The 24,888-nt window shown below is 35.7% G+C and overlaps 4 protein-coding genes across 9 annotated transcripts; 3 read left to right on the top strand and 1 right to left on the bottom strand.

The window, feature by feature from the left end:
* The first annotated feature begins 849 nt into the window (after positions 1 to 849).
* nmt2 (N-myristoyltransferase 2) lies at positions 850 to 7,089 on the top strand. Of its 2 annotated transcripts, none has more exons than XM_067408055.1 (12): positions 850 to 975; positions 1,763 to 1,880; positions 1,976 to 2,120; positions 3,190 to 3,308; positions 3,441 to 3,532; positions 3,670 to 3,786; positions 3,926 to 4,096; positions 4,218 to 4,326; positions 4,493 to 4,663; positions 4,753 to 4,920; positions 5,087 to 5,224; positions 6,950 to 7,089. In XM_067408055.1, the coding sequence occupies exons 1-12, from the start codon at positions 863 to 865 to the stop codon at positions 6,968 to 6,970; spliced, it is 1,482 nt and encodes a 493-aa protein (XP_067264156.1). In that variant the 5' UTR covers positions 850 to 862; the 3' UTR covers positions 6,971 to 7,089. The 2 variants fall into 2 exon arrangements, with proteins under 2 accessions (XP_067264156.1, XP_067264148.1); XM_067408047.1 differs by lacking the exon at positions 6,950 to 7,089 and adding an exon at positions 5,918 to 6,937.
* Positions 7,090 to 8,685: 1,596 nt separating this feature from the next.
* Positions 8,686 to 9,749, bottom strand: rpp38 (ribonuclease P/MRP 38 subunit). Of its 2 annotated transcripts, none has more exons than XM_067408069.1 (2): positions 9,635 to 9,749; positions 8,686 to 9,527 (listed from the first exon to the last, which is right to left on the bottom strand). In XM_067408069.1, exon 2 carries the CDS (start codon positions 9,512 to 9,514, stop codon positions 8,690 to 8,692), a length of 825 nt encoding a protein of 274 aa, XP_067264170.1. In that variant the 5' UTR covers positions 9,515 to 9,527; positions 9,635 to 9,749; the 3' UTR covers positions 8,686 to 8,689. The 2 variants fall into 2 exon arrangements, with proteins under 2 accessions (XP_067264170.1, XP_067264178.1); XM_067408077.1 differs by having other exon boundaries at positions 8,686 to 9,532; positions 9,635 to 9,739.
* A 2,686-nt stretch (positions 9,750 to 12,435) lies between these two features.
* On the top strand, positions 12,436 to 14,035 carry acbd7 (acyl-CoA binding domain containing 7). Its single transcript, XM_067408038.1, has 4 exons — positions 12,436 to 12,573; positions 13,204 to 13,321; positions 13,429 to 13,491; positions 13,755 to 14,035. Exons 1-4 carry the CDS (start codon positions 12,562 to 12,564, stop codon positions 13,826 to 13,828), a joined length of 267 nt encoding a protein of 88 aa, XP_067264139.1. The 5' UTR covers positions 12,436 to 12,561; the 3' UTR covers positions 13,829 to 14,035.
* Positions 12,500 to 24,079, top strand: crot (carnitine O-octanoyltransferase). Of its 4 annotated transcripts, none has more exons than XM_067408017.1 (17): positions 12,500 to 12,573; positions 15,633 to 15,766; positions 16,767 to 16,891; positions 17,013 to 17,194; positions 17,338 to 17,462; positions 17,539 to 17,647; positions 19,324 to 19,417; positions 19,608 to 19,733; positions 19,842 to 19,943; positions 20,568 to 20,651; positions 20,732 to 20,839; positions 20,984 to 21,114; positions 21,200 to 21,323; positions 22,336 to 22,414; positions 22,503 to 22,596; positions 22,754 to 22,873; positions 23,102 to 24,079. In XM_067408017.1, exons 2-17 carry the CDS (start codon positions 15,652 to 15,654, stop codon positions 23,220 to 23,222), a joined length of 1,839 nt encoding a protein of 612 aa, XP_067264118.1. In that variant the 5' UTR covers positions 12,500 to 12,573; positions 15,633 to 15,651; the 3' UTR covers positions 23,223 to 24,079. The 4 variants fall into 4 exon arrangements, 3 of the variants coding, with proteins under 3 accessions (XP_067264118.1, XP_067264128.1, XP_067264110.1); XM_067408009.1 differs by lacking the exon at positions 12,500 to 12,573 and adding an exon at positions 14,638 to 15,339; XR_010896994.1 differs by lacking the exons at positions 12,500 to 12,573; positions 19,842 to 19,943; positions 20,568 to 20,651; ... (5 more) ...; positions 22,754 to 22,873; positions 23,102 to 24,079 and adding exons at positions 14,630 to 15,339; positions 19,155 to 19,242.
* The last annotated feature ends 809 nt before the right edge of the window (positions 24,080 to 24,888 follow it).

Genomic DNA, 24,888 nt, shown 5'->3' with positions numbered 1-24,888 from the left:
AAGCTTTGCTGGTATGGGTAGGTGTAAGGGTAGGGGTAAGGTGTAAGGGATGGGTCAACAGTGTAATTATACATACAGATGTAATTACGTGCAGGTGTTTTTAAAATATAAGTACAATGTAAAAACATGTACACAATAAGTGCATTTTATCAAATGATTAATTTAAATGTAATTATATATATATATATATATATATATATATATATATATATATATATATATATATATATATATATATATATATACTACTCACAAATTGTTAAACACAAGTTACACGACATTGCAAAGAACCACTCAGTTGCATATTACATTTTTTAATCAACACGTTACTTTTTTTTTTTTTTTATGGTACACACACCATTTTTTAAATTGCATATTTTATAACTTTTAATTGCAAGCTGTTGTTTTATTAAGCCTTTTACTTATTTGTAATTTAATTTTTTAATAAGTACTTTTAGAAAAATACATTCCATTGTGAACAAATACTACTGTGTTTTTGTATTACACATTTTTGGGTTAGGGTAAGCAATGTTATTATTAGCTTATAAAATTATTATATTATTAAACGACATTCACGTTTTAATTATATCACTATAATTCACTTGTCACATTCTTCCTTACAAAGTCCTTTAGTCCAAGCAGTGTTCATAAAAAATAGTTTCACTAATCATTACAAAAAAAAAAAACCACACACATTTTAAATCAATTAATGGACCCTGAGGAGGTGTGCATATTATCACGTTAGCCTGTCCTCTCCATTTACACTCCCACGAGCTGTTCGTGGCAATAATCGGTAGACGGTGCTGTTTTCCGTGGTTTTTATTAAGTGGTTTTGTCGTGAGGATTTGCAGCAGATTCATCCATGATGGCGGAGGACAGCGAGTCCGCGGCCAGCCAGCAGAGCCTGGAGCTGGACGACCAGGACACCTGCGGCATCGACGGAGACAACGAGGAGGAAAATGAGCACATGCAGGGGTGAGCACGCGCTGAAGAGCTGCTGTTTGCGCGAGGATTAGCCGCGGCAAGCCGTCGCCGTTTAACTGCTACAGAGATGTAAACAAACGGTTAGCTTAGCAACCAGGTATCCTGGAGGAGAATTACTGTATTTTAAACAAGTCTGCTAACATGATAGCTCGTTAATTGTGTAATGGATATATAGCGTTGTATTTACGCATTTAAAATAGCATAGGCAAATGTCGACATTTACTTTATGCAGCGTTTGCAACATAGTTAGCTCTAGCTAGCTCGATATTAATGTTGAAGCATTTATTTGAGCTCAGCAGTCAGACAAGTCCTCCGTCTGTTCTTTACTATATTTCTGAACATATTTGTTAGTCTGTGTGGTTTCTAAGTCGCCATTGTTGTTCATATTTACATAAAGGCAGTGGAAATCATCCGCCTCGTTTCATTATTGTGTCTTCATCACCTCTGAACAATACAAACACGCTTGATCCTCTTTATGAGCTGAGCAGCATTGCAGTCGAGCATCTTTGTCAGCTCAAGGACCGAGGATGATGATAACGGCTCTGTTGTTGTCAGGCAGACTAACATCCTTCAGGAAGCCCCATAAAGTTTGACCTGCTTTTATGAACAGACTGACACTTGTTTTTATGGTTTTAAGGCTCTGACATTCACCCTCCAGTCTACTGTTATAAGCAGACATGACACTGTCGCCTGTCATGCTTGTCTTTGAATCTCACAAACGGTTGTATGCATTGTCAGTAAGGTATATCTGGCATTTGAAAGGTGTTATTTTGTTAAGGAGTCCTGGGGGTGATCTTGGTGCAAAGAAGAAAAAGAAGAAACAAAAGAGAAAGAAGGAGAAACCAAGCTCAGGAGGAACCAAGTCTGACTCTGCCTCTGATTCTCAGGAGATCAAGGTTTCTGCTTTGTATAATGTACTGACTGTATAATGTTGGCAAAAAGGTTGTTTAGTTAAACATAAAAAGCTGATTTCACTCTATTCCTGTCCCAGAACCCTGCCATTCCAATGCAGAAACTGCAGGACATTCAGAGAGCTATGGAGCTCCTGTCCACCTGTCAGGGTCCAGCCAAAAACATAGACGAGGCCACAAAGCACAAGTACCAGTTCTGGGACACTCAACCCGTGCCCAAACTCAGTGAGTCATACACCTCTGCACGTGTTTGATTGCAACACTGCAAAACTTGAAACAGTCTGTATCTTATTTTAATCCTTAAACAGTGTTGTATTCAACAAAAAAATCAACTAATTGTTTATTCAGAAAACGCAACCTCAGCATCACAAATGAAAGCACAAGATGTTTAGTTACACAACCGTTCAAAAGTTTGGGGTCGGCAAGTTTTTTCACTTATGCTCACCAAGGCTGCTTTTATTTACAGTAAAAAAACAGTAGTATTGTGAAATATTACTACAATTTAAAATAACTGTTTTCTATTTGAATATATTTTAAGATGTAATTATATCTGTGATGGCAAAGCTGAATTTTCATCAGCTATTACTCCAGTCTTCAGTGTCACATGATCCTTCAGAACTGATTTGCTGCTCATGAAACTTTTTTTATTATTATAAATGTTGAAAACAGCTGTGTGTGTATATATATATATATATATATATATATATATATATATATATATATATATATATATATATATATATATATATATATATATATTTCAGGATTCTTTGATGAATAGAAAGTTTATTTGTTTATTTGGAATAAAAATGTTTTGTAATATTATTATACTGAATTAATATTTGCTTATTTAAGTAGTTGTGTAAAAAGCTTGATAAGGTACAGTCAGATGGTCAACACCAAGAGATTGATACGTTAACGATCATCCTGGTGTGATATATTTTGCGATATGTTCATTGTCCTTTACATCCGTTTCCCAAAGGGAGGGTTCACAACCCCCTGGTTTAAATAAATAAAGAAATTAATTAATCTAAAATAAAAATAATCAAAATAAAACACTTAATAAAAGGTTAATTATTAGTTTACCTGCATGTCATGTGACCATTAACCAACAACACAGAATCATGAAAGTGCAAATGTGTTTTTGAATTATTGAAATATTAACTTAAAAATCTCAGGGGGTACTTCAAGAGGTTTGGCTGACAAAAAAAATTGTGAATCCCTGCTTTACGTCATTTATTTTTACATAGATAAACAACGCTGAAAGACTTAAAGAGCTCCCTCTCCTTTGCAGATGAGGTGGTGACTACTCATGGACCAATTGAGCCAGATAAAGAAAATATCAGACAAGAGCCATATTCCCTCCCGCAGGGCTTTATGTGGGACACACTGGACCTTAGCAATGCTGAAGTGGTACGTATGTGTGAAATGACTGACTGAATGTCAGTGTATAAAGTGCTTATACTGTGTTTTTGCTATTCATTGAGATAAAAAATAGTCCTATGCATAAAAAAATCATGATATTTTCTCTTTTCTACCTTGTAGCTGAAGGAATTATACACTTTGCTGAATGAAAATTATGTTGAGGATGATGACAACATGTTTAGATTTGATTATTCTCCTAACTTTCTGAAATGGTAAGTGATCATCTGATGGTTTGCATTATAATCTGCTAATCTGAGATAATGCCTTTATAGCAGTGCATTGCATGCAGGTTTAACATATGACATTATTGAGATGTATAACAGTATCATTTGATCTCTTTCACTGTAAGGGCACTACGTCCGCCAGGTTGGCTGCCCCAGTGGCACTGTGGTGTCAGGGTCTCATCCAATAAGAAGCTGGTTGGGTTCATCAGTGCCATTCCTGCAGACATCCACATCTATGACACGTGAGTATGAGACCACATCACATCAATGCCTGTGCCAGAAGCAACTTTAAAACCATTTTTACCATTTCTGTTTGTAAATTCTGAGAGTTGTTTTTTGTTTCAACCCTCACTATAGCACTAATTCTCTTTGCTTCCAAAGGTTGAAGACGATGGTGGAGATTAACTTCCTATGTGTGCATAAAAAATTGCGCTCAAAGCGTGTCGCTCCTGTGCTAATCCGAGAGATCACGCGGCGGGTCAATTTAGAAGGAATTTTCCAAGCCGTGTACACTGCTGGTGTGGTCCTGCCCAAACCTGTTTCTACATGCAGGTACCAAATCCAGCTGGATTGCTACAGCACTAAATCGTCGATTTGTGTAAATTACTCTCATTTGGATTATTAGAGGCACTTCTGTGAGATTGAACCTGTTTATATATCTGTATCTTTTCAGATACTGGCATCGCTCTCTAAACCCCAGAAAGCTTGTGGAGGTTAAGTTTTCCCACCTCAGCAGAAACATGACACTACAGCGGACAATGAAGCTCTACAGATTACCTGATGTAAACCTTTTTGTCATTTTCAAAATAAAAGTCCTTATTCAAAAAGAACCCTCTTAATGGAAAGTGCATCTAGAAATGAAAGTTTTTTTGGGGGGGTTTTGTTCCAAACGCATATGCTTTTTTCCCTTTAAATGTTCTCCAATTTCGTTTTTGTATTTTTCTTTAGAGCACTCGTACCCCTGGTTTGAGGTCAATGGGAGAGGGGGATGTGAAGCAGGTGACAGCATTGCTGCAGAAATACCTGAGCCGGTTCCACCTGCGCCCTGTCATGGGGGAAGAGGAGGTGAAGCACTGGTTCCTACCGCAGGAGAACATCATTGACACTTATGTAGTCGAGGTACCCTCTGGAGCATTCATCTCTACGTGCAGTACTCTGCTTTACTTCATATTATTGTACTCCCTCACATAACTCTCCTTCCTTCAAAGGGTTCTGGTGGGATGCTAACGGACTTCATCAGTTTCTACACCCTGCCATCTACAGTGATGCATCATCCGCTGCACAAAAGTCTGAAGGCCGCTTATTCCTTTTACAATGTCCATACAGAGACGCCGCTCATAGACCTGATGAATGATGCTCTTATCCTAGCCAAACTGGTATGATCACAATTAAAATGAGTTTGTAAAACCAAGACAAAGATTATTTTAATGATAAATTATTTTATTGTGTTCTTAATGGATGATTACTAATGATTTGTTGTTAAATTCTTCGTATATTCTAATTCATATTCCCTTTGTTTTTTCGGGATGTTTTGGGCGACAGAAAGGTTTTGATGTTTTTAATGCACTGGATCTAATGGACAATAAGACTTTCTTGGAAAAACTCAAGTTTGGGATTGGTGATGGTAACCTGCAGTATTACCTGTACAACTGGAAATGCCCTCCCATGGACCCAGAGAAAGTAAGATTCATATAATATTTATAAATTATAGCTTTTTTTAAAAAAAATCTTGTAAAGGGGTCTTGACATTAATTTTTTTTTTTTGTTTGTTTCTTGTGGTTCACTTATAATAAATTTAATATTAATTTTTAAAGATGTAATAAATTCATAATTTTTTTTAATAAAAAAAAAAATGTGAAAATGATTTTCAACCTTCATTCTGACCCTCTGTCTGAAATGATCCATTTTAAGGCTTGTCAATAAACTGCCACAGTTATGATTGGCTAATGTCATTGCATAATAAACAGTATCAAAGCCCACTTGCTGTTGCACACAAGTGAGGGTTTTGTAAACATTATCTATATAAAACCATCAATTACAAAGCAAATAGAATGGGTTCTATTTGCTTTTGATGCAATGCAGCGCTCACATCCAGTGTAGGCCAATGACAGCCATTAAAGGTGCTTTATGTAAGTTTTTGACTGTAGATATTTATTAAACATGCTGAGTTCACATACTCATTTCTCTGAAAACCATTGCTACAGCCAGTTATTTTACTTTGAAATGTGCGTTCCGTGTCAGAATGTCTGTTTTTGTTTTGGTCTGTGCAAGACCACAAGTTGCCAATTTACCCATTAGTATTTTGCCACCTGAATGTCTGAATGCCAGTGGGCAGGGCTTATGGTGCAGTTACATGTAACTATTTATTGTTAGGTGTGTTTGACATCGGTTGTGGCTGGATGCAACCGATCGGCGAGAGTAGCCACGTGCAGGCGGGGAGGAGCTGAAAAAAAAAGTGAGGCGTAAAGTCGGACACTTTCTGCTTATCGTAGTGACACTTGCTCTGCGTTTGCATGCTTTATTACAGCTGAAGTGAAATAAATGCAATATTTGACTAATACACTGTTTCAGAGACATTTTCATTCAATACTTTATGTACTGCTTACAGTTTCTCTTTTTACAAAAATAAAGTTCAACATAAGCATATATTATTTAAATACTATAAATGTAGTGATGTTTGTTTGTTTTTTTTTCAGTTTTATTTTGATAAACATGCAACAATGTAACATTGCAAAAACATAAAAAGGGCTTTAACTGTTATAAAATATAGATTTGTGAGTATAAGTGGAACTGAAGTTTTCAGAATAAATACGAAACACACGTGATCGTTGTCATGTGTTAAATCCAATCAAGCCAATCGTGGAACAGCTGTGTCGTCATCGGAGCTCGTTGCAGCAGCTCTTGAGAAACTGCGCTGGCTGACTCGGTCTGCTGCTCGCGAATCGCGCTTGCGGTACTTTGAAGCCATACGTCACATTCACATGGCGTCGGTGCTGATAAAATCAAGTCAGACAAAATTTCTAACCAGCATGCACTGCTTCAAGTCAGGTGCCGATCGGTCTGTGCAGCGCTGCATCAAGTCGAACCGGCCTAATGTCTTGCTCTGGAGGCAGCCATATGCAAATATATTTGCCCATGTGACGCCAGATCCTGCTATATCAAAACAAGATTAAATGCATGCTTTGTTTATAATGAGGAAATTTTAAGCTATGAATCTTCGAGCATGTTTTAATGGTACAGAGACCTCTTCGGCGTCAAAAGATCATGTCACGATGACCCCTTTAAATCCCAGCTTTGATGCTTCTTAATCCTTTCTCTGTTTAGAGATCAAATAAGCCATATAACTGCTGAAAATACACAATGATAATTTGAATGTGTTTTAATTCACTTCTCCGTTTTCCCCAGGTTGGCCTCGTTTTACAGTAATTGGCTGCTTCGTGTTGGATGCCGACCGATTCAGAGGTCCGTCTCGAATTCTCTGACTTGGACGTAGTCTATATAAAGAGGAAAAACTGACATCCATTCAAAGTGAATGAGTTATGTTGTGCAGCTCTCTTAGGTCTTGTTTCAGTTATTGAGGGGTCTCCCCTCCTTTCTCTTTGTCTTTGACTCTCTTTCTGAGAATGTGAGAAACATTTATCAAGGTCAAACACATCCGCAAGCTGTATACACTCATACACGTAGTGTTCATTTATTTTCCTTAACATGCAATCTGTATCCTCTCGCAGAACATGTTTAATCCCATGGTTTTTGTCTTTTTGTTCATTTGTTTTGTATTATGAAGGAGTGTTGATACATTTGTGTGAATTAGCAAGCTGTACATTTAATGCCAGATATTTATTTTGTGTTGTGAGGTTTACAACGGAACAGGAACGGGGTCGAAATCCAAAGTCTTTTCTATGGAGCTGCCTTTGAAGTCATATACCGTTCAGAGTTCCTGCTGTCTGTGCGAGGGGAGGGAGGGGGAGCGTAAATGGTTACACATGTGGAAGAATGTATTGTATTTCAAAGCACAACATTTATTTGTTTATAAAACGGCCAGTTTGCTCTGAGGTGCATTTTTAAGAATATTTTTTATTTAGGTTTTGTGTGTCCAAAAGAAATATTTAGGATTTTGAATTCATTTACATTTTGTTTCATGAAGGCATGATCATCACACCTTAAGTAGCTTCTTTTTCCCACCAGTTTCTGTTCTTTACCATCTAGTGTTTTTAAATTATAATTTTAGTAAAACAATTCTGATATTTAGAATTGTTTAAGTTACACGTTCCATTTTATTGTTTTTTTTATTATTATTATTCTGTCAGTATTCTCTGCATTGAAACCATAACCTCGCTCAAATGGTGCATTTGCGATCAGGCCCTGGTAATTTTGCTATACTTAAGCACAAGGAGTTAAAGGTCATGTGGTCAGGAAAGCTTGCTCGCTGTTCAGTTACAATCACTGGTTGGACGTAATGAAATGTGAACAAAATTATTGTATATCAGAAGCTTATTTTGTGTTACTACAGCTTATCTTGTCATGGTTTGCTTTAATGTATCTGAATCTACAATATGCTTTTAAATAAGCGCACATCCAGACATGCTTAAAAAGAAAGGTACTTCTCTCAAAGTCCCACATTTCAACCGGTGGTTTCATTCAATAACATCCAGGGCACTTTTGCGAATGTCAGTTTGCATATGTTTTTTCTAAGGCTTGCCGTATGAAATGAGCATGAAACTTCTTTTCCCCCCCAATCTGTATGGTTTAAGAACTTATGGGTTATGGTGAGAACACCCAAAGTACTTGCCTTATTTCAGAGAGGTTTTTTAAATGTCAAATTGTGTAGTTTTAAATGATCAGCTTTCTCTTTCTGAAGACAGTATTTTTATTGAACTCCATTGCAGGTTGGAACTGATGGGAATATGTACCAGCACCATGTTAAACATGACAGTCCACCCAAATAACTAATTGTCAAAAAATATACATCAAGGTATACCAGCATGGATATTTGACTGAATAAAAGCATCCAAATATATAAAACAATCCACTTGGGTCTTTTTCCTCTCCATAACCATCAAACAAACTTTTGGAAATATAACTAAATTAAACACCTAGCATGTGTCCAATCAACCTAAATAGTAACCTGTATTTATAGAGAACAGGCTAAACACTTGATAAGCACTTTTTCTTTTCTTTCTTTTTCGGTTTTCTGATTTTTGTGGGATTCGGGATGATTTTCTTCACTTTCAGAGGCTGGAGGGTTAAAGGAGAGGCGTCGCTGGCTTCATCTGACCTATCTTCTAATTTCCTCTTCTGTCCCTTTTCTGTATCTGTGTGTTTTTCTTCGGCTGTCGGTGTTGAATTCGTCGGAATCCAAGCTACCTTGAGTGGCACAATCAGGGACGTGATCTCTCGGACCACATCCTCGAACGCTGCGCCATCCCGTTTGAATCCCAGCGCGAGGACGCACTTGAGACCCAGCAGCCCCGAGAGACTGTCGCTCAGATCGGGCACCTGACAGGCGGGCACCGACCTCGTAACACTCAGCGGGATTAAATGCCATGTCATGTCTTCTGGCCTGACCGAATTACACACAAGCACCAAACTCAGTTCATTCCTCTCCAAACCCTTGGTGACCTCGTTGATGCCAATGGCCAGCTGTTTCCTCACGGCCGGATTGGTCCAGCACGGTTCGGTGGGCTTAGAGAGGGTTTGTCCACTCTCGGCGGTTTCAGGAGCTAGCTTTTGATCCTCCGTTGGATTTGATGTCTTTTTTCTTGACCTCCTTCTGCTTCCCCACTCGCGAAACCTATTGACACGTCGTTTCTGAAGCCCAAGATCGGAAATTTTGGTTTTTAACGTGTCCAGTATTAATCGCTTGCCGTCATGTGCCAGCGGTAACCATCGTGGATTGTACGGGCTAACCAGAGATGTTTTCACTGGTGTGGGCTTCTTTTTTTCTTTCTTCATTGCCCGCGGGGTAGACATTCTTTCTGGAAACCTGAGCTTTTAAGCAAAATTCAAAATCATTAAACTAAATTACAGCAACAAAGCTTGTTATATTGTATTTTATATGGACCAAGACACATAAGTATGAGTTATACAAACCTAATAAACAGCCTGAAATCAAGATTTCGCCCGTTAAAAAAAGGTTTCACTTCCACACCGTGTGCACATTTCTCTGTGCGCAGACATGTTGTTTTTAAAGATCTTTTTCGGTGGTCACATAATAAATAGTTCAACATCCACACTGCCATCTAGCGACTGACTATCTGTAGCCTCCTGAAGGACAGAGCTGTTCAGTCATAAAAAGGCCTGACGTTAAAAGATTAGTTCACTTTCTAATTAAAATTTCCTGATAATTTACCCACCCCCATGTCATCCAAGATGTTCACGTCTTTCTTTCTTCAGTTGAAAAGAAATTGAGGTTTTTGATGAAAACATTCCAGGATTTTTCTCCATATAGTGGACTTCAATGGAGCCCAAACGGTTGAAGGTCAAAATTACAGTTCACAGTGATCCCAGACAAGAAATAAGGTAATTATCTAGAGAAACCATTGCTCATTTTCTAAAAAAAATAAAAAAATGTATGCGTTTTAACCATGAATGCGAACTCCAACTAGCTCTCTTCTTCTTCTCTATTTGAATTCCGGCAGTGTAGACAGTGCTAAGTGTATTACTGCCCTCCTCAGGTCAAAGTTTGAACTAAATTGTCATATACAATATGCTAGTGCAAGTATATAACAATTAGTTCAAACTTCGACCTGTGGAGGGCAGTGATACACTTAGCACTGCTGGAATTCAAATAGAGAATAAGAAGAAGAGAGCTAGTTCGGGTTCGCATTCATGGTTAAAACTTATATTATTTATTTATTTATTTATTAATTTTTAAGAAAATGAGCGATGGTTTCTCTAGATAAGAACCTTATTCCTCGTCTGGGATTGTGTAGAACGCTTTGAAGCTGCAATGAAACTGTCATTTTGACCTTCCACCGTTTGGGCTCCATTGAAGTCCACTATATGGAGAAAAATCCTGGAATGTTTTCATCAAAAACCCATTTCTTTTCAACTGAAGAAAGAAAGACATGAACATCTTGGATGACATGGGGGTGAGTAAATTATCAGGAAATTTTAATTTGAAATTGAACTAATCCTTTAATATCTAGTCGGTTCAGGTACTACAAATTATCAATCTTCACAAACTTCACAGCTTATAGATATATGGAACAAAATATATACTTAAAATTATTATTTATTTATTATTTATTATTAGGCTATTAATAATATACTAATAATATAAAAAGAACTATTGTTACCAATGGGCCAATTATTTAATTTTAGAAACAAATTAAAGGGAATATTGTCATTTAAAATTCTTTATAGAAATCACTCTGCTACACAATAGAAAATATTGATGTAAACTGTGCTTTTTGTAATATACGTCCTGACACTGTTGTTTATTTTGTTAGTGCCCATGTAAGACTTCTTTGGCATGTGATTTTATTTTCCACTATTATTGTTTTGTTTTGTTTTGTTTTTTGTCTAATATTGATAAGCACTTACAGAGGAAGCATGTATCATGTAGGCTATTGTTTGTTCAAACTGGAAAAGACAAAAAGTAAAGATTAAGCTATCTACATACATACATTTTATATCTATATCAAACAAATTTTCTGCCAAATATGGCAAAAAACTAAGCCTTCGCCACACATTATTGGTCAGGAAATTAGCTACATTTAAGCAAATGCACTAAAAAGCCATTGCTGTCTCAAAACAAAAAGAAAGAAACAAAAGTCAAAGACAAAATGAAGTTTTTGGCAGAACATTATGCGTGGAGTGATGAATCACACTGAAAAACAAATGAGGCTCCAGAGCTGTGTCTTCAGAAATATGGTAAGAAATATGATAATAAATGCATCTCTACAACAGTGAAGCATGGAGGAAGAGGCATCATTAGCTCATAATCATAGGGGAACCGCTTTTGGTGCTTTGTAGAACCCATAAGAGGTGCAATATCGCATTTTATTTCTTCAACAAAAATGAAGTTAAACAGCACCAACAGTGGTTCTTTGGCTAGTAAAGAACCTTTAAAGGGGCTAAACAGGTTCTTTATAGCACCTCAGTCATCCCAAAGACCAGGTGAAGAACCACTGAAGCAGCAAGATTTGGTGCTACACAGCACTTAAAGTAGTTCCCTTATATGATTATGAGGCAAAGAACCACTTTTAGTATTATAGCACCATTTTTAGAGTGTTAGTGAGCTGGTTCACTGTGAAAAGTCATTTAATGCTTTGATGAGAACAAGGAAATATTGCAGAATGGCTAGCTTCAAACAATGAAACGTTGTTATCTAAAGAGGAATGATCAGATTTTTATTCTTCAACAAGATAATGCTCCTGCCTTAACTGCAAAGACAACCAAGAAGTGGTTTGAAAACAAGTCCATCAGGCTCATGTTTTGGCCTGATAAGAGTCCAGATTTGAACTCTAGTGATATTTGGTCTTACTAAACTCAAACAATCTAGAAGACATTTTTCAACTACTCTATTTGAAGTTGAGTTTGACAACGACTCTTCTACGTGTAAAAAGCTGTCTGCAAGTCGGGGAAGGCTATTCCATGCTTTATCTACAATATTTGTGCAATTCTTGCAAATTTCCTGACCATTGATTTGTGATTAAAATGGTTAAGTCCATTAAAAGACCTTTTTATCCAAAGTATACTGAACCTGCAGATACCTGCCAGTTGGTGATGTTTTGAGTGTAATGGGTGGAGCTAGAATGTCCAACCACACCCTAACCATACCCATAACTCTATTCCTGCACCCATTACATCCACAGAGGAGGAGCTTGACGCCATTTGGCTCTGCAGTGAGCACTACTTGCCCTCGGACGTTCCATCAGCCAATCAGCGCTCAGCCTCACCTCAGCGCACTGGAGCTCCGCGCGGTGTGTCATCGTAAACTGTAGGCTATTCATCAGTACATCTACGCTACGTTTCAGCTGACGCGCCCAGCCGCACCATACTCGCCTAAGAAAATGACTTTGAAGGTATTTAACCGCACTGATTTCTTTTCCTATAATTTCACGTTCCCTGCGTTTGTCGATGTAACGCGTGAATTCCAGCCTGTTGGATATTCCTTTAAGTCAGCTGCTGGGTAAATATAGATAGGATGTTAAATATTACGAACACTGTATTACTATTATGCTGTATTATATTCCGCTGTATAGGCTACACAAGAGCTAATGTCATGTTCCTCGTGTACTAAGGCGTATATTACGCATCCAGCATCGCGCGCGTATTGTTTTCACCTCACCTGTTGCTTCTGGATGTGCGCTTGGGAATGTTTTACGTCATTTTTGATGTATTAAAAGTTTCGCGATATATAGACTATCCACAAACAATTCTTTATTTCTTCTTCTTTTACCGATATAGCCTGTAGGTTTATATTGGCACAAAGTCCATTCATGTTGGCACACACATTGTTAGTTCTTTGTGATACTAAACAATAGGCTCTATACAGTCTGGGAATAATGCATGATGCATAGTGATTAAGATGCTTAGTGGGGCAAAATGGGTCAGAATATGTGAGGTGTAAGCAGATACACATTAGAGCTTGATTATATCATTATAGGATTGCAGGGGGGAAAAAAATTAAGTCAAAATGTCTGTGGCTATAGGCTGAATTTGAGCAATATGCAGAGGATGTAAAGAAAGTGAAGACCAGACCTAATGACCAGGAGCTGCGGGATTTGTATGGCTTCTACAAGCAAGCTATCATTGGGGACGTTAATATTGGTGATTGTTGTATTATTATTATTATTTATATTTTTTTATTAAACCATACTTCTGAGTTTAACAGCTCAATCTAATAATTGCAAATGTATATTGTCTGTTTTGTGCAGATAAACCTGGAATACTGGATATGAAAGGGAAAGCCAAATGGGAGGCATGGAATTTAAGGAAAGGTAAGAAAAAAATAGATCCTGTTTTTTTTTTTTTTTTTTTTTTTTTTCAGTCAACATTTTCATTATTTTCAAGCAGTTAAGATGGTTTTGCAATAGACAGAATGTAATGCTTGCTCAGTAATCACATGCACTGCACTTGTTTGTATTAATATGTAAATTGTATTGAGATTTGTACTCAGAAGGTTATATAAGACCCTTTAAATGTTTCTGATGATGGCTTGATTCATATAGTCTTCTTCATTCTTCACTCTTTTCTCCAACAGGTATGTCAAATGAGGATGCCATGAATGCCTACATTTCGCTGGCCAAGGAAGTCATTGAAAAATATGGAATGTGATGGGGAAAAACATCTTAGTTTTACATATTATAAAAGTTAATAAACTATTAAAAAGCTGCAAGATTTACACAATGAAGTAGTTTTTTATTTCATCTTTTTTATGTAATACAAATTAACAGATTAAAAGATAGGTAGTGATACGATAACCTCATTGATATCTCATTACCAATCAGATGAGACTTTAAGATGTAATCATAATCTTTGTTTTATATATATATATATATATATATATATATATATATATATATATATATATATATATATATATATATAAAATGAGTCATTGAATAAAGCTGTCAGATATCATGTTAATGCTGTCCTCTTTATTTTCAATATCCTAACAAAATCTTTTCTTGTTGCTTATTAGTATTAAGCTGATTCCTCAGGCTTGAGGACCAGTAATTGTGCCCTTACACACAAAGACCTTCTTTGTCCTCTCAGTGTGCTCACTGAAGCGTAGTCATCACAACACCCGTTTGGTTGGGATGCATGCAGAATACAAGACGTGGAAGTCTTGCCAAGACCAGGCCTTGTACAGTGTTGCCAAATCAGGGAAAAATCAGCAATCAGAAATAGATGCCAGAAAACTCTAGAGTGAATCAAATGGGAATATTTGCAATAAACCAATCATTTATTTTATTTTTTTATTTACACAAAATATAAAATCCTTTTTATGTACGTCAGTGACTCGGAAATTACATTTTTGTCTTGTTTACACTCTAAAAAAATATGTAAAATATACAGAATGTACTGTATTAATTTGACAGAATGTTCTGTATTTATTTATTTTTACAGGTGTTTTACCTGAATTTTGAACTTCATTGCTTTGTGTTTTAGGGTTAACAGAAATGTAATGTAAAATCCGTTTTTAATTTTATCCATTTTTTTTTACAGTGTAAGTTATTCAAAAGTACATTTAAAAAGTAAATCATATGATAAACAATGTTTATAGCCTATTAGAGTTAAATTATTTTATCATTTATTATTTGTTTTTGTGGTACTTAAATTAAAAAATCTCTTGGTGATGTCCAAAGATTGTAAAAATAATAGACATTTTATTTTTTATATATTAAATTTTATATATATATAAAAATCAATCACATAATGTGTTTAATTATGAAATAATCTTTTAGGTCAAAAAATCATGATTCATTATATTTGAGAATGAATGAATGAATGAATGAATGAATCAATGGCTTGGAAATGTGTTTCAAAACCTAATTTGGCCTAAATGAGCAGCACACAACTTGATATTCCTTCATTCCTTCGCCGTCACGTTGTTCCTGCAGAACCTGTATTTTGAAATATGTTCAGGCGGTTGGCCATGTTGATTGTGTCATTGTTATTGTTTTTGACTTCACATCTTGTAATTAGGGCAAAGGTAACGGGAGCGATTCCCGATCTAGTGTTGTTGAATGTAACGTTACACATCGAGGTTCTCCGTTGTCAAGAATCTCCCTTTCACCCGTGCAGCTTCACAGCCTTTAACTGCAGTCTCTTGTCTTACTGAGGTAATGTTAAGTCACTTCGATATTGTTTCCGTTTGCATCATGTGCATTTATCATGACTTAGATATGTATTTAAGATTTGATTTATTTATATGCCTGATTTCAGTGATTTATTCATGCATTACTGCATTAAATCCAGAGTTGAATCCTGCATTAAAAGGTATTGCGTCAAGTGCACGTCTCTAGGGGGAGTAAACATAAACAGATTTTGCAGAAGTGTAGGCTGTTTATAATATGATATGATTGGGCATGCTGCCACTGAGCCTTTCTGACTGTTGATCTGATTTGATTCGCAGTTGAATCAGTCGAGAAATAATGGATAATCAGATGTTCGAGTCCACTGCAGAGCGGACGTTTCAGTATCAGAGCAGCCTCCCTCCTCTTCCCGTGCCTGAGCTACAGAACACACTGAACAAATACCTGCATTCAGGTGAGAGGTCATTCAACACCTGGACTGATTCTGCTGGATATTATATGTAATTACATGAGGATAGGATTATGAAAACTTACATTAAAAAGAATTAAAGCATATAAACATATTAAATGACTAAAAACAAAAATTATGAATACTGAAAACTGTCTGATTCAAATAATAATAGTATATAAATAATACTAAAATTAAGCTGGTTTCATAATATATATATATATATATATAATACAGTCAAACCAAAAATTATTATTTAGACATTTTTTATATTTTTGATATTATTTTCACTAGTGGGTGCAGGACACTATAGTTCATATATATATATATATATATATATATATATATATATATATATAATTAATATAATATAATATAATATATATATATATATATATATATATATATATATATATATATATAAGTGAGGATAGCAAAATAAAGCAAACTGTGACACATTATACCCAAAAATTCTTCATACAGTGTACTACCGTAAAATTGATAAAAATTTGCAACCAAAGATTATTCAGACACTTTGACCTGACCATGTTTTGCTTAAGTGTTATCTGACATAATTAAGATTATTTTTTTCTGACACAGTTTAACTCTGAGATCTTGTCATATTTTATTACCTTTTTTAAAAATTAGAGTGAATAAACTGTATTAATGAATGAAATGTTCAAGGTGTCTGAATAAATTTTGGTTTGACTAATATATATATATATATATATATATATATATATATATATATAATTGTAGATTTCAAAGTATTGTTTCATTAAAAGAGAAACATTAACATTAAATATAAATATTTAAAATTAATAAACATAAATTATAAACAAATATGTTAGTTTATGTTTTATATTTTTCTATTTGGCCTATTTAAGCAGTTAAATAATTTTTAACTTTTTTTTTTCAGAAAAGAAAAGTTTGTTTAATGAGTAAAATATGTGAGGAAAATGCAAAATTAAATTAGATATTGTTATTATTCTATTTTTTTCTCCAGTGAAACCTTTTGCATCTGAGGAGGAGTTTGGAGCCACAGAGGCCATTGTGAAACGCTTTGAGGAGGGAATCGGACAACAGCTGCACCAGAAGCTTCTGCAGAGAGCCAAGAGCAGGCGCAACTGGGTACACACAATTTTTGTATCGCTCTTTTTGAGCTACGCTAATGAATCGCTTACATAACTGATGTATTTTCATGTATGTAGTTTATAGACTTTATTTGAACCTGGTGTTTTTTCTTCTTCAGCTTGAGGACTGGTGGCTGGACACAGCATATCTAGAAGTGCGCATCCCCTCTCAGCTGAATGTGAATTTTGGGGGACCTACAGCCTACCTGGAGCACTGCTGGCCTACATGTGAGGGCACGCAGCTGGAAAGGTCCAGCATAAATTTGTGGCACAGCCTCCAGTACTGGGACCTTATCCGCACGTATGTGATCACTTATGTTAACAAAGAAACAGCCAATGTAGTAAATGATTTTCAAAAAGTGTCTATGTCTTGTTTTTGTCTGTATCTGTAATGTATTATGTAAGTAATATGGTTATTTGTTTGTATTTGCTGATATTGATCAGGGAGAGGCTGGCTGTTCATAAAGCAGGAACAACACCCTTTGACATGGATCAGTTCCGCATGCTCTTCTGCACCTGCAAAGTGCCTGGCATCACTAAAGACACCATCCTCAACTTCTTCAAAACAGGTCAGGCATATATGCATGCTTGTTTGTATGCATACATGTGTCTGTGTGTTACATGTGTGATCTCTGTGTGTTGTAGAGAGTGAAGGACCCTGCCCTTCTCACATGATAGTGATGTGTCGTGGGAGGGTATTCACATTTGATGCTCTTTGTGATGGTCGTATCCTCACTCCCCCAGAGCTGTTGAGGTATGATTCAGTGGGTTTTTTTTTTATCCTGTTTAATCTGTCTTAATATATGTCTTCAAACATTTTTTACATTTTAATGAGTAAATAATACAATAGGCAGTATTCTACGAAAAATGTTTCACATAGTAGTACACTATGTCATTGTCACGTGACCTCGTCATGTTACATGTTAAATTCTGCTAGTGATGTCCATTTAACGTTTTGAAAACTAAATTTGCATTAATATTATAACATTTGGCAGTCTGATAAAATTAGATATTAAAAGATTGCTTGGTGATACAGTATTTCACGCAGTAGCCTCTGTTTGTGTCAAATTTTGACAAATATTGTCTACTGTTATTCAGCAAGGACACATTAAATTGAACAAAAAGTGACAGTAGAGAAAGTGCCATTTCTAGTGTTACAAAAGATTTCTGTTTCAAATAAATGCTGTTCTTTTGAACTTTCTATTCTTAAAGGAATCCTAAAAAAAATCACAAAAATATTAAGAAGTTTTCAACAAAAATTATATGGATTTTTTCTTGAGCAGCAAATCAGCATATTAGAATGATTTCAGAAGGATCATGTGACTCTGAAGACTGTAGTAATGAAAATTCAGCTTTGCCATCACAGGAATAAATTACATTTTAAAATGTATTATGATATACACTGCTCGGCAAAAAGTCGCTCTTTGGATTTTATAGGCACATACTTAAGAATCTATGAATGGATCATTATTACAGTGATTAGTATGTTTCTAGCATGCTATATGTTTGGCAACAGTTCTTTTAACTCTTAAAGATGGAGTGTGTAGCTTTTCATTTCTTAAACAACCATGTAAGAAGACACATCATGGCCATACTCCAGGATGACAATGTCAAGATTCACCAGAATTAAAATTGTGAAAGAATGGCTCAGATTCAGAGAGCATGAAGAATCATTTTCACACCTGAATTGAGTCCAGACTTTAATTTCATTGGAAGTTTTTGGGATGTGCTGGAGGAGACTTTACAGAGTGCTCACCTCTTGCATTGTCAATACAAGATCTTGACCAAAAATTGATGCATCTCTTGATGGAAATGACAATCATTTTTTGGTCAAGATCTTGTATTGACAATGCAAGAGTCGATCACTCTGGAAAGTCTCCTCCAGCACATCCCAAAAACTCACACTGAGGTTAAGGTCTGTGCCAATTAATGTGTGAAAATGATTCGTTATGCTCCCTCCCAACAATTCTTTCACAATTTGAGCCTGATGAATATTGACATTGTCATCCTGGAATATGGCCATGATACATCTTAATACATGGTTGTTTAGGAAATGAAAAGCTACACACTCCATCTTTTAGGGTTAAAAGGACCGTTGCCAAACATTTAACATGCTAGAAAAATAATAATTGCTGTAATAATGATCCATCCATAGAATCTTAAGTATCCAAACAGCGACTTTTTTTTGGTTCTGGCAGTATATATAAACAAAACAGATATAGAAATTATAATGATATTTCCAATTTTTACTGTATTTTCAGTGATCAAATAAATGCAGCCTTGATGAACAAGAGACTTTCAAAAACATTATTTAACCTTAATGTTCCCGAACTTTTGAACGGTAATAAAGTAGGTTGTCCATTGTATTTTACACAGTAAGCACACTATAAACTGCTGAAATAGTAAAGTTGTATGCTATTTCACATTTAGGCAGCTCACTTACATTAAAGAATGCTGTGATGGAGAGCCTGAGGGGGACGGTGTGAGCGCTCTCACCACTGAGGAAAGGACCCGCTGGGCGAAGGTAAAGCCACGCCCTCCACTGGAGCACTAGAGCCAATCACAGCACAGTAGGCAAATGAACTCCACCTGACTTTCTACAAGGATGTGGAAGAATTCTAACCTTCAGTAGAGTTCCACCAACAGTTTATAAATCTGTTCTGGATATTCCAGGCTTATCATGATAAGATTTCCCCCCCCATCTGTGTCTTCAGGCTCGGGAGTACCTGATTTCCATCGATCCTGTGAATAAGAACATACTAGAAACTATTCAGAGTTCTTTATTTGTGCTCGGGCTGGATGATGCCAAGCCCTATGCCACCCCTGAAAACTACACACAGGTTGAGTACAATACAAACACACTTGTATGAGGACAGTCATAAATGTCATTCTGATATTATATTTGGTCCAGGTATGAAATTTAAAATGTTTTCTCTCTTTCATGATAGTTGACCCATCTGGCATTAACTGGTGACCCCACAATCCGCTGGGGTGATAAATCTTACAATCTCATCTGCTTCTCTAATGGGACCTTCGCTTCTAACTGTGATGTAAATACAATTATTGATTATGGCAACATTATTATAGTTTATGTATATTTTTACATACACTACTGTTCAAATGTTTGAGATCAGTAAGATTTTTTTTTTTTTTTTTTAAATGAATACTTTTATTCAGCAAGGATGCATTAAATTGATCAAAAATGTCAGTAAAGACTTTTACCTTGTTACAAAATAATCTATTTCAAATAAAAGCTTTTTTTTATCAGAGAATAATGACTTTCAGCATTGATATTAATAATAAATATCTCTTGAGGACTATCAGCATATTAGAATGATTTCTGAAGGATCATGTGACACTGAAGACTGGAGTAATGGCTGCTGAAATTCCAGCTTTTCCATCACAAAATAATTTTCTATTTGAATATATTTTAAAATGTAATTAGAGACTTTCAAAAACAAGCAAACAAAAAAATCTTATTGACCCCAAACTTTTGAATGCGACCAGAAAACATATACCTTTCTAAATAATTTTCTAGTCTGAATAAAGCCTTAATGTTACCAGTAATCAAATTATTGCAGTCCATGTCAATGTTTATCATATGTCTATGATATAAATACATCATTTGAATAATAATCACTTTTTTGTCATCATTGTTATTTGATTGTTTAAAGCATGCGCCGTATGATGCCATGGTTTTAGTGTCTAATGGATACTATGTAGATCAAAAACTGAAGGCCTGTGGTGGAGTATGGAAGGTAAGACCACTTTTATGTATATTTGTGTATATCATTTTATGTGCATGACTGTCATGTTGAAATTATCATATGACTCCCAGGGTTCAGAGGTTGTGCGTGAGATGCCTTTGCCGGAGGAGCTGATATTCACCGTGGATGAACGGGTGAGGAGAGACATTGCCTTGGCTAAAGAACAGTACAACAAAAGTGTAAGTAACACACGCACATGGTACTCTCATTGACTTCTACAAACAATCATTGTTATACAATCACATAATGCATTAATGCAAACTGAGTATACAGTTTTTAGTAAACATCATGAAGCGCTCATCTCAATGTGTCTGTATCAACAGTCTCAGGACCTGCAGGTTGTCAGTTACGCCTTTACCTCCTTTGGAAAAGCAGCCATTAAGAAAAAGAAGCTTCACCCTGACACGTTTGTACAGTTGGCTCTTCAGTTAGCATACTACAGGCTACACGGAAAGTAAGTGTGTTGGATAACTCCTTGACTGAATAATCAAGACCTTTCAGTCCTTGCTAAGTTTGGCATCTTTCTCTATCATCCTCAGGTCTGGTAGTTGTTACGAGACGGCCACCACACGCCGTTTCTTCCATGGCCGTACAGAAACCATGAGGCCCTGCACTGTGGAGGCCCAGCACTGGTGCAGAACCATGTTGAACCCTACAGCCACTGTGAGTGCCCTGTGTTCAGCCGAATATGAAAATTCGGTCATCATTTACTCATCCTTAAGTTGTTCCAAACCTGTTTGACCCATCTTTTTATTTACAGTGAAAGTAAATGGAGACCTGTTGGGTCACTATAAAATATCATAAAAGTTGTCCGCATGGCTTGTGTGCTACATTTTGGGAGCATGAATGTGATTTTGGTGTTATGACAGGAGAATGTTGGTTTAAATGTATTGTATAGCTTGCTGCTTTTATGATTCTTTTTTTGTCTTTTTTTGAAGCTTGACAGCACTCATCATCATTCACTTGAATTGTTTGGAAATGAGCAGCTCAGACATTTTGCAAAATTTCTTCTTTTGTGTTTCACAGAGGAAAGAAAGTCATATAGGTTTGGAATGACATGGCAGAATTTACATTTATATATAGGTTATCTCTGGTATATTTTTGCTGTAAAAAGATTTTCATTTACAGAAACTAGGATATAATTCATAGATTACAAACATAATAATTAGAATTAAAATAAAAAAAATAAGTTTCCGAATTCCAGAAGTTTTAAAAAATGAATATTCTTCAGGGATCCCAATAAATTACCAATAAAACGTTTCCAGTCGTTCATGATGGGTAACACTTTATTTTGATGGTCCACTTTAGACATTTTGCTAACTATATTGCAACTAAATGTATATTTTATAACATCAATGTCATTTTAAGATTATATCAATTTACATGACTTTTTCTAGAAATCATACTTTTAAGGTTAGGATACCTCATATATCCAGGTTTTCGAGACTGTGGGAACCCTGATCCTTTAAAGAAAAAAAAAATTTGTTAAGGGGGTGAATTAAAATAAGAAACATTTTGATTTTTAGCTTATTTTTTAATAATACTTGTTTTCTATTACTTAAACTCATTTGAAGTCATCTTTAGGCCCCCTGGCCTCTTGGTTGAGAACCACAGAGCTAGACATTGAAATCCTCTCAGTTTATTTTGATGGCTTTTTATGGTCTTTTTAATGCAGATTGAAGAGAAAAGACAAGCTTTAAGTGCAGCTTTCAGCAAACATAACAAACTGATGGGAGAGGCACAGGATGGAAAAGGTTTGTGTGTCAGTGTGATAACATTTACATTGTGTAATAGATCATATATAGCAAGTACAAATGTTTGAATGATCTTTGCACATTTCAGGCTTTGACAGACACCTCCTGGGCTTGTATCTGATTGCTAAAGAGGAGGGTCTTCCTGTGCCTGAACTCTACACAGATCCACTCTACTCTAAAAGGTCTGACCTAACACTCTCATTCCAGTGGTTCATTTCCAGTGTATTGATTTGTTTGTATTGCTCTTGTACACCCTAACCCTAACCCTAAGGGAAGTATAATGCGAAATTCTTGTCTAATTCTTGTAAAATGCGAAATGTTTGTCACTCTGTTTTACAGTGGAGGAGGGGGGAATTTTGTGCTTTCTACTAGTCTAGTGGGCTACACTACTGTACTGGGAGCAGTTGCACCCATGGTGCCCCACGGATATGGGTTTTTCTACCGCATCCGTGATGACAGGTTGGTCCATATCAGTTATTATAATTTTTTTAATTTACATTTTATGTGTTATAATTCATATAAACATTTTTGTTATTATTTTTATATTATATAAACTATATTTAGAACATTTTTTAAATATTTGTAATATTACATACTACATTTTTTATTAACTGTATTTTATAATTTTATATATTATAATTTTTTAGGCATATTATTATAGTTTTAATGCTTCTCATCCCATTGTAGAATTGTTGCATCCTGCACCGCTTGGACGTCCAGTCCAGAGACAGATGCTGAAACTCTGTTTCAGAACCTCTGTACCTCTTTCCATGACATCATGCATGTCACTACTCTGTCTCAACTGTAAAGTAGAGTATTCTGGCAAGGGCTGCGGGGCTGAGATGATCTCAGGCATGAACTTTCCTTTAGACTAATCTGCTATGCTGGAAATTTAAATGGTTCATGTGCTTCCTTTTCATAGAGTTTATGAAGTTACCAGACATTATGATGTTGATTTTCAGAAATAAACTGGAATAGTTTTAGTACAGCAGGTGCTTTAAACTCCCACGTGCCTTCAGTTAGTCATCTCTGAATCACTTAAATCAGGAAATCCTCCTCTAAGGTGCTTCATGATTTCTAACCAACAGTTTATGCTACATTAGCAGTATTGCTTCCTATTAATTGTAGACCTCTGAAACTAGAATGTCACAGGAAGCTCATGCATCTTAAAGGGATAGTTCACCAAAAAATGAAAATTCTGTCATCATTTACTTACCCTCAAGTCGTTCCAAACTGGTATGCATTTTTTAAAAATCTGTTTCGTCACAAAAGCAGATATTTTGAAGAATGCTGTTCACCAAACAGTTGTTTGTTTATCAGCATTCTTCAAAATCAAGTTGTTCCAAACCTGTATGAGTTTCTTTGATCTGTTTAACACAAAAGAAGGTATTTTGAAGAATGCTGATAAACAGTTGTTTGGTTACCAGCATTCCTCAAAATCAGGTTGTTCCAAACCTGTATGCATTTTTTCATCTGTTAAACACAAAAGAAGATATTTTGAAGAATGCTGATAGCCAAACAGTTGTTTGATTAACAGCATTCTTCAAAATCATGTTGTTCCAAACCTGTATGAGTTTCTTTCATCTGTCACCAAACAGTTGACGGTAACCATAGTATATTTTCCATACTATGGAAGTCAGTGGCTTACCGTCAACTGTTTGGTGACAGATGAAAGAAAATCATACAGGTTTGGAACAACTTGAGGGTGAGTAAATGATGACACAATTTTCATTTTTGGGTGAACTATCCCTTCAAGTCCACTAGAGAGAGACATTAACACAGTTCTGTTTGTTTTTTAAGCCGATCTTTGTTCTCTATTGACTCGTGGGCAATAAACAGCCCTCAAGTGTGGAACTTGATCCTGACCTCTTACCTCTTACATACACAGTAGATATACGGTTTGATTTCACATTTTAATGCACAGTCAATGCAACAGCACAAATACAATGCAGACATAATTGCTCTTTCTTAATTTTAAGATTTTCTTAACTATCATGTGTCTTTTCAAATTTCAAGGCTTAATGCACTAGAGCCAAATATTTTGCTCCAATAGGAAATAAATGAATGTTTTTATTTTGAAGATATATGTGTTGATGTAAAAATGTTTTACCGTTTGTTGATAATTGTAGATTTGATTTGCACTGCTCTCCTAGTTAGGAAACACTGAACAAACGTTCCTGAAGTCCACCTCTTATTTTGAATGACAAATTTTGTCATACTTGCATGAAAAAGTTTACCAGGAATACAGGTTGGCTTGTTGTCTATTGCATACTCAATTACCTGCAAAGATATTGCAAAAATTGCCACTGTCTAAGTATTCATAAGGTGTGAATATCCATGTATTAGTGTAGAAATTTTAGTTGACTTTGTCACCTATGGCCTTAAACATGCCTGGTTGTTTTCAATTCTTGCATTCTGGTGTCTCTGATATGTGCATTGATTGTAAATATTTTTCATTTGCAATTGTAGTGATC

The sequence above is a fragment of the Chanodichthys erythropterus genome, chromosome 2 (assembly GCF_024489055.1).
Source record: "Chanodichthys erythropterus isolate Z2021 chromosome 2, ASM2448905v1, whole genome shotgun sequence".
NCBI lineage: Eukaryota > Metazoa > Chordata > Actinopteri > Cypriniformes > Xenocyprididae > Chanodichthys > Chanodichthys erythropterus.
The sequence above is the reverse complement of the archived record's forward strand: the minus strand, read 5'-3'. Positions and strand labels throughout refer to the sequence as shown.

What these genes read in the sequence shown, in the direction of transcription:
- nmt2 (XM_067408047.1), top strand. Translation starts at nt 863, where the DNA reads ATGATGGCGGAGGACAGCGAGTCCGCGGCCAGCCAGCAGAGCCTGGAG. An exon ending in TCAACCCGTGCCCAAACTCA is followed by an intron (nt 2,121 to 3,189) that starts GTGAGTCATACA and finishes TCTCCTTTGCAG; the next exon opens with ATGAGGTGGTGACTACTCAT. An exon ending in AAACCTGTTTCTACATGCAG is followed by an intron (nt 4,097 to 4,217) that starts GTACCAAATCCA and finishes GTATCTTTTCAG; the next exon opens with ATACTGGCATCGCTCTCTAA.
- rpp38 (XM_067408069.1), bottom strand. Translation starts at nt 9,514, where the DNA reads ATGTCTACCCCGCGGGCAATGAAGAAAGAAAAAAAGAAGCCCACACCA.
- acbd7 (XM_067408038.1), top strand. An exon ending in CATTGGGGACGTTAATATTG is followed by an intron (nt 13,322 to 13,428) that starts GTGATTGTTGTA and finishes TGTTTTGTGCAG; the next exon opens with ATAAACCTGGAATACTGGAT. An exon ending in GGCATGGAATTTAAGGAAAG is followed by an intron (nt 13,492 to 13,754) that starts GTAAGAAAAAAA and finishes TTTCTCCAACAG; the next exon opens with GTATGTCAAATGAGGATGCC.
- crot (XM_067408017.1), top strand. Translation starts at nt 15,652, where the DNA reads ATGGATAATCAGATGTTCGAGTCCACTGCAGAGCGGACGTTTCAGTAT. An exon ending in CCTCAACTTCTTCAAAACAG is followed by an intron (nt 17,463 to 17,538) that starts GTCAGGCATATA and finishes TGTGTGTTGTAG; the next exon opens with AGAGTGAAGGACCCTGCCCT. An exon ending in CCCCTGAAAACTACACACAG is followed by an intron (nt 19,734 to 19,841) that starts GTTGAGTACAAT and finishes CTTTCATGATAG; the next exon opens with TTGACCCATCTGGCATTAAC.